The 8,687-nt window shown below is 37.0% G+C and overlaps 1 protein-coding gene across 1 annotated transcript; it reads right to left on the bottom strand.

Annotated features, from left to right (window-relative positions):
* Positions 1-1,092: 1,092 nt before the first annotated feature.
* Positions 1,093-2,453, bottom strand: LOC148853248 (protein LURP-one-related 8-like). Its single transcript, XM_088947356.1, has 2 exons — positions 1,993-2,453; positions 1,093-1,860 (listed from the first exon to the last, which is right to left on the bottom strand). The coding sequence occupies exons 1-2, from the start codon at positions 2,323-2,325 to the stop codon at positions 1,471-1,473; spliced, it is 723 nt and encodes a 240-aa protein (XP_088803482.1). The 5' UTR covers positions 2,326-2,453; the 3' UTR covers positions 1,093-1,470.
* Between the last annotated feature and the right edge of the window lie 6,234 nt (positions 2,454-8,687).

Consider the following 8,687-nt stretch of genomic DNA (forward strand, 5'->3'; position numbering starts at 1 on the left):
TGGGCCATGTCTGGCTGATAACTGGTGTGTGGTCAGCAGTCACCATTAAATTAAAAGGACAACCAATTAATTTAATTTAACTCTTCTGGGCATGCAGCAGCTCAAGAATCAAGATAGCACTCGGACTCCTAATTTCTAAATCTTAATTCCTTACGCCACTACCAAATACCAATGCCCCTGATTGGTACCTTGGTTAGCGAGAAGGCCACAAACTCCAATCCCCAAACCATTTTGACCTACTCAAACAATTCATTAATTAATTAATTCAAAATGTTTTCGATGACTCCAATTTGTACTGTAGTATGCCCAGATGATAAGCCTCATGTATATTCAACCATTGAATTTGTTTCCATTCTCTTTAATGTTTAAACAATTCAATAAATAAATCCACTTGGGGGTCGATGCGGATGCCTTCAAGTGATACCAAGAAAACTAAATTGTCATTTTCTTTTAGAGATTTTTTGAAAGAAAGGAAACTGTAACTCTGTAAACCGACCAAAATTTTTTGTTTGGAATAATTTCATCTTCATCTCCAGGTATATCAATCCCATATCCATCAATAACAAACAAGGGCCTATTAAAATCTGCATTCTAAAATGTCAGCGCTTTTGATTTAAATTTACTACCTCCCACCTCTTAACCTCTTAATAATAACATTTCGAGTAAAGGCTCTGTTTTTTTTTTATCCTTCCTTGTTGTTTTATTATTGAAAATGCGTAAAAAAAATTTGTAAAAATAAAATTTCAGTTATATTTCTGCTTTCTTATGACTTCAACCTTTTCTTTTCGCCCCTTTTACACAACAAATTTAAAACGGGATAGGTTTTGTTGCGAGGAAGCATGATGGACTGCTCTGTTGAGGTGGAAGCTTTAGCTATCAAAATGAAAATTCAGACTGCTCTGAGCCTGATGAGAGTATCGAAAGCAAGCAAGCATTAAGAGTGACGAGGAACTGATAGTTCGTTATCTGATCTGTTGGACCATAGAGTGTAGGATAACAGTAAACAAGAGTGAATGTAAGTTGTGGGTTGATACGAGGAGATCATCTTTTAGGAAAGCTTCTGTAGCTGATTTTCAGTTTCTGGTCAGTGAGTGAGAAAACATATATTATATATCACCATTTATTCTTATATTTTTCCCTAAAATATGTACACCCATTTCATTTCACAGCTTGGTTTTTTATAAAAAAAGGAAAAAACCAAGCCCAACACGGAAAGCGGGAAACAAAACAAGAAAAAAAAAAAAAAAAAAGATAAAAAGTGGGAATTGTAAAAAAACAAAAAGGGTAGAACTTGTGTTAAATATCAAAAATCTCAACGACTACGATTATGCGAAGAGGTGGAGCCGTGGAGGAAGGGAGGCACTGCTACAGTGCTACTTCCGGTTCCAGTTCCAGAGTTGGGGGATTCATTTAGCTAGAAACCCATTAATTTGTGATAGCCGGTTAGACTGGCTCCGCACCAACGCTTTGTCACCGCTGGCTAAAACCGGAGAACCGTCCAGTTCCGAACATCTGGTCCAGAAGGATCACGAAGGCCATCGCATCCGTCAGCTCCAGTTCCTGCTGCACGACGAGCCTGAATACGTCGACGCCGAAGGCGACGCCTTTCTCGGTCGTCTCTTTACGCTTGATTTCTGCCACGCACCTTCTCTTGTCGTCATACACTGCGCAGCACCGTTGGGCGTACGACCCCTCCATCTCGTACAACTTGTCGTGCTTCCGACCTTTGCCGCCGCAGCTTCCCGTCACGTAAGCCAACGATTTCGAGTTCAAGGGATTCACGTTCTTCTTCACGGAAAACCGAGGATTAACGGCTGTCTCCCCGTCGTAGACCAACCAGCAGTCCCCTAGGCACAGCCTCTGCTCCAATCCGTCAACAAACATGTCAGTTTAATAAATAAATGATCAAAAGGAAATTAAGGTCCCTACTAGTACCAAGTACTAATTAAGCAAACCAGATATTGGCATCGCCAGATGAACATGGATTATTACCTTGCGACGAATGGTGAGGAGAGGTTTGCCCTCGGCGTCCATGAGCACGATCTCCCCCTTATTGCCGGAGAGGTAGTTATCGACACGGAAGATGAGGTTGCCCTTTGCATCAAAGACCGTGAAACCGTTGCAATTGAACAAAAGGGATTTCTTCCAAACGGTTATCACTGCAGCTTTTCCGTCCGTTGGACTGGCCACTGGAGAAGGGATACTGATACCGGTGCTGGGGTAAACCTTTGTCATCTTTCCGTCTGAAACACCACCGGTTGTTATTGGACTACTCTCCAGTACTGCCACTGGAGAAGGGGTGGTGTTGGGGTATACCTTTGTCATCTTTCCGACCGACCGACCGACCCACAGGGAAACTAAAGGTGTAGCTAGTGGGAGAAGGAAGAGAGACGCAGGAGAACTATTTCTTCGCTAGTTGTTGATGACAACTCTCTTTACCCCTGCAAATCCTTACAACCATCTCCAATATTTATAGTATATAGGAGGTGGTCGAAAATGCCCTCTCACTCAAGGATAAGTTTAGTTCACAATCAAAGAATTAAGGGTATAAAAAAGGAGAGAGAAAATTATCATAAAGGGTATGACTATATTAATATTTGCCTCAAGGGCAAATAAATGAATAATTACCCCCGCCTTATCAAGATAAATTAAAAGTGTTTGGACCTTATTAGCAGGTGTAAAAATTTTAAAAAAAAAAGGACGGAATACAGAGTTAAACCTTCAATTAAGCCAATAAATTTATTTTTAGGCACATTTTTTTAATAATTAAACTTTATAAAAGAAATCATTAAGTTGTCTAAATCCAAGATTAATCTAACGGATGGATGATCTATTTTGCTTAATTACATGATGTTCTAATTATCTCATTTCATTCCCCCACCCCTCCGCGTGTAATATTTAACATTATTAGGCCCATTTTAGTATTTGTATGTATGTATTAAAAAAGGTTCGCACGTGTGCCCAAGGTTTACATAACGTTACAAGGAAAGATCCATTTTTTCTTCTTTCATGAATGATGATGATATCTTTACTTGAAAGGTAAATTAAAACTTGTGGCTGAGGACTCTTTCCATCCATTTCTATATATAAAAAGAAAAATAAAAAGGAGGGGCCACAATTCTTTGGCGAAAAGATATTTTTGGTTTTTTATCAATAAAATATATTATCGGTTTGGGCGGTTTGTGCTGTTCTCCTAGTCACATTGATTCAGCTCTAACATCTTTTCTCTCCCATTGAATAGTTATCGTTTTGGACAGTCTTACCCTTGATTTTTTGTGGTAACGACAGAATTAATCATAATAGTAGTAGGTTAAATGCACGGTGCAATGAACTGCGGCAGCGCGACGTATGGTATGGCCCTCTTCCATTGATCGATTCATCGAAGCCCATGCAACTTTGAAATTTGTAAGGCTTCATTGTCTCAAGGGGCCGGCCGGTTTGATAAAGTCTACGGATGTTTTCACTTATTGGAATTAATGCATGCCCCATCAAATTCAAGGTCAATTAGGGGCTCCCACTTCAATTAATTGTACAGTGTGCTGCTGTAACATCATGATGCATGATTTCTATGGGATCGGTGCGGTGGGCCACTTAACACTTTATTAATATATCATGCTTGCTGCTTGACTTTGTTAATTTCCCATCTTCTATTTTTGTCTATGCCCCAGGGTGCAACTTGGGCAGGCTCAGCCCAAGGTTCAAATTATCGATACAATCGGACGTATCGTATTTTATTTTTTTGATCTCAATACACCAGTGTTTCGGAATCCCATTTATTTCAATAAAAAACACTTAAATAATATCTTTAAAAATTAAATTTTAAAAAAAAAATATTGAGCATTTGATTTTTAGTATTAATACACCTCTGTCGATACATAGGGGCGTATCGATACTTTGAATTTTGACTCGGTCTGAATCCGAATTGGCCCAATCCAGAATTTTTTATAGGTTGGGTTTGGATTTTCAGTCCTCGGAATAGTCTCGGGTCCAAGAAGTCAGACTCGGGCCTAGTCTTTAGGTAGTCCGAATCAGGCCCAATTATATGCATTTATACATACATATATATATATATAGATATGTATATATGTAAATGTTGCATACATACATAAAAATATGTATATATATTTGCATAAATACATATATATATATATATATATATATATATATATATATATATATATATATATATATATATAACACGTATATATATAGCCTTAGAACGGGTTCATTGACCAACTTGGGCCTAAGCCCAACCCGAATGCATCAAATTACATAAGTTAGGCTCGAGTTGAAAAAATCGGACGTAACCTTAAACTCAGACTAGGGCTGTTCATAAGAAGACCCAACCCGACCAAACCAACCAACTCGGACCGACCCAACCCAAGTCGGCCGGGTTTTCTTTAGCACCGGTCGGGTTCAGGTTGTAAAAAATCATAAACCGATGGTTCGGGTCAACCTACTTAGTAGTTTAAAGAAAACCAAAACCGACCCAAACTGAACCGACTTAGTAGTTAGTTCCTATTTAGTAGTTACAACCTATTTAGTTCCTACTTAACTAAGTTGTCTCTATCCTAATTACAACCTAACTTAATTTCTAGCATTCTAGTTAGGAATGACATTAATGGAAAGTATTGTAAGGCAACTAGACAAGGAATTTTTTTGGAAAAGTTTAAAGAAAAGAATCAAAGGATCCTAGTTTCTATGGTCTCTTACACCAATTAGGCAACCAATTACAATTAGAATTAGGTGTCCTTTTTTACTTAGATTAGAAGGTTTCTTGAAATATACAAATTTCAGTCTTCTTTCTCTAATACGGTTTGACTTTCTATTTTCTTGATAACTTCTATTCTAACTTGGTACGCCCCTCAACTCAAGCACAACCTCTAATACAAATTGACTCTCAAGAATAAAAAATTTGAAATTTCAAGTTTTCAAATCTCAACTTCAAGACATCACTCGAACTTGGCTCTCCCAACTCCCATCTTTTCATTCTCTCAACTCTAGCTCAAGCATGGTTGAACTTAGAGGTAAAACCGACCCAAACCGATCCAACCTGACTCAAACCGACCATGTCAATTTTGCTTAACACAGGATCGGTTTCGATTTCAATTTTAGATAACCCGACCAAGTCGGGTCGATTAAAAAAATCTTAGTAAACTGACCCAACCTGATCCATAAACAGCCCTAACTTATACCTTCAATCCAAATTTTAAGGCTGAACCTGAATTAACCATAAACCCGACCCAAACCGCCCGACTTGCACCACTAAAGCAAAATGGTCATTTGGTCTTCCATCGGAGTTCCCTCGTAGAGATGCCACACCATGATCTTCTCCCACTCCGCTACTGGATTCTCATTATTTGTTAATTAATTGTAAAAATCGTGATTTCTTTCTTTCTAGCTGGCCAATAGGATATATAGTATAGGCGAATCACCACTATGTACGTCGGTACGTACTGGACTACTCACACTGTTAACACAAACATTAATTCCAATTCCAAAGTATTTGAACCATGCATTACATTTATCTCTCTCTCTCTCTTGTATATTCAGAAAATTTAATCCAAAGCATCCATTGTAAACAAACCAACCTCATGTCACAATAATAAGGCTTGTCCTAACTCCCAACTATATTGCCCGAGGTTGGCTACAAATTAAATAATTAATATATCACACCTCTTTCTCAATTCTATCCTATCCTATTCACTATATATATATATATATATATATTTTCAGTACCTATACCTATCTATCTATCCATTGTATGTCAAATTATAATAAAAAGAGGGGCTAGCTACTTGAACCCAACTTTCTTTTGAAATACCCTTAGCTAGGCTTTACCCCCTACCCCACCAAGATTCCACCCTCCAACTCCCCTCTACTCTCTAGTAATAAAATAAAACACAAAAAAGAGAGAACTCTAGTTGCCAAAATATACTCATTACTCCTCATGAATCAAAGACAACAGGCTTAATATCACCCTATTCCATTGTACCTCCATAATTGATTCCATTGGTGTACATACACATGGATGCTGCGGTTAATCCCAGGCATCAACACAGTACTATTAATCAGTATTCACAAAGCCCAACCAGAAAAACCGAAAATCGGTCATCTGATCAGTTTTATTTCATCCTAAAACCATTTTTTAGCAGAAAGCTGTTGATATAATCAACACCATTTTTTGTCAATATAGATCATCCATTTGGATTGGATGATCAGACTATTTGACCCAGAAACCAATCCCTAGAATGATTTTTTATTCAGTCCAATTTTAAAAACCTTGCTATTAATGTACTAATCTTTTATCTATGGTTAGAGCATAAAGCAATGTATATAAACAATACAAATAGAAAATGACCCTTGAATACATATAATATAATTCTTAACTTGATAAAAATTTATCAACGGAAGGAAGAAGATTCTAGATGTGTGAGGGGTGAATAATTTTGAAGTGGAGGTGCGGGGCTTGACATGATCGATCGAAATAATAAAATAAAATTCAACAGTTAATTATAAACAAGGCATCCAATCAAATTAATTCAATATACATCTAATATTAATTTATCATTAAATGAAGGAAATAATAAAATAATAAAGTCTCTTCTATTGAAAACGCCATCCACCCCTTGGTAATTCATATTGCGGTTGTGGAAAAAGTTGAACAATGCCGTAATAATATTCCATGAACAATAATAATAAGTGAACACCTATGAGAAGCAACCGTTTTTCTATCGTAGCTAGCTAGATAGCTTCCTTTCTTAGGGAGCTCTGAAAGAATCCATTGATCTTAGAATAATAACAACAACAGTTGATGGTGAGCATTAATTGTATATATACGTTATTCATTAGTCATCTCATCCCACGGATAAAGTTGCGTTCCTATTTCTTATTAGTGGATGACACAACCACCAGTGTTCTGTGTGCTGGTAAGTAGTAGTATATTGGGAGATCCAGGTGGCAACATTGGCGGTAGGCCAGGTGGCAACCCAGTGATTCGATGGGAGTAGACATCATGAATAAATGAAAAAGAATAATAATATACACTTTATAGAATATAGCGTTGAAATGGATGAGGAAAGTGGACATGGTTACGTGATGGCGACCTCCACCCAGCCACATAATAAGAAAACGATCGAGCTCGGCTTAAAAAAAGATTGAACAAGAATGAATGCGATTCCCATTAACAATGCACCGTTTTTTGTTTTTTATCCGTCCCTCTTCGTATCTTATTATATCATGCATGGTAAATAGTAATTATATTCTTTTAGTTAAAGCATTATTATGCTGCATTTATTTGTTTAATATTAGTTACAAGTTGTCAAAATACACTCTCTTCTTCCTCCCCTTGCTGTTAATTTGGAAAAAGCACTCCTTGAATTTTGATAGATATCATTTGATTGGTCATCTTTTTTATGATATCGATTAAAGTGATGTTTGATAATGATGCCCATTTTTTAAAAATTAGTGTCACATCAGATTCACATCATAATTTGAAAAATCAATGATTTCTTCCTTATTTGATTGGCCAATTATACTGATTTCTGAGAAATCAGCAAAAAATCGACCCCTGAAATTGGCCCAGGTGAGGGATCACCACATTCAGTGATTCCCCGATTTTTAGGTGATTTCGATTTTTAGGTGATTCCTCAAAAATAAATAACAAACAATCTCAAAAGTGATTTTCAAAAAAATATATATATATACTAATTAACATGGAATAAATGATACCAAATAACAAAAAAGGGTGATATTTGGAAAATCACTGATTTCAATAATTACTGTATAAAATATCATCATACATGCCAAACATCACCTAAATTGACTGTAAGTTTTTTTTTTTTTTTTTTTTTTGGTATTATAGTCAAATTTCACTAATTTTGAACCTTTGATTATTAAATAAGCTTCCTCCAAAGCTTAGGCACGCGTCCCTCCCTCGGTCCCTCTCCTCCAAAATAGTCAACTAAGTTGTTGGTAAGACCTAAACTGATTGTAATAAAGGTTAATTTGAGATCAAATCCAACCTGCATCCTAGCCATCTTAGTGGGGCTATGCCTCGGAGGTTTGGTCCTTCTGGTGTCGTAGAAGGGCCACTCCCAAATCCCAATCAGTCACCCACCAGAGACCAGACCAAACAATACAAAAGCAGGCACATACATTTTCTGAATGGCTCAATAATAAATAGTAAATAGAGAGGTGTCTTGTCTTTTAAGGGAGCATCACCTTTTTTTGTCGCCTACATCAATTAATCAGTGAAAGTAGGCCGGAACTAGATCTGGATTTTCTTCCTTCTCCCAGTAGTTAGAAAGTAGAAAGTAGAAAGAAATGTGAACTGAAATCCCATCATGCATCCTTCATGCCTGTCGTCGTCGTCGTCGTCGTCGACATACACGCTGTAATGGAAATGCCAACCAACCAAAAACTTTCAGAGTGCTCTTAGCAAATTTGCATCGACTACTTGAGTTGTGATGAATAACATTAATTAATATGGCGCTGGTCAACCTCAATTCGCGGTGGTGGTCCTTCCCAACACTATTTTCTAATTTCCACGCATTATATCAATCATAAATCGTGGCAGCCAATTAAGTGTTATTTATTAAATTCATAGATGAATTTTGATTGGTCAAAATTCTTTTGTCTTTCCGGCGTTGTTCATGTCTCAGATGTTTCTTCTATTCAAACTCTAT

Source organism: Nelumbo lutea, chromosome 5 (genome assembly GCF_056320005.1).
Source record: "Nelumbo lutea isolate HS-2025 chromosome 5, American lotus-T2T, whole genome shotgun sequence".
NCBI classification, from domain to species: domain Eukaryota; kingdom Viridiplantae; phylum Streptophyta; class Magnoliopsida; order Proteales; family Nelumbonaceae; genus Nelumbo; species Nelumbo lutea.

Excerpts from the sequence above, each read along its gene's own strand:
- LOC148853248 (XM_088947356.1), bottom strand. The coding sequence starts at position 2,325 with ATGACAAAGGTATACCCCAACACCACCCCTTCTCCAGTGGCAGTACTG. Across the intron at positions 1,861-1,992 it reads TCCTCACCATTCGTCGCAAG|AGGCTGTGCCTAGGGGACTG; the intron begins GTAATAATCCAT and ends GGATTGGAGCAG.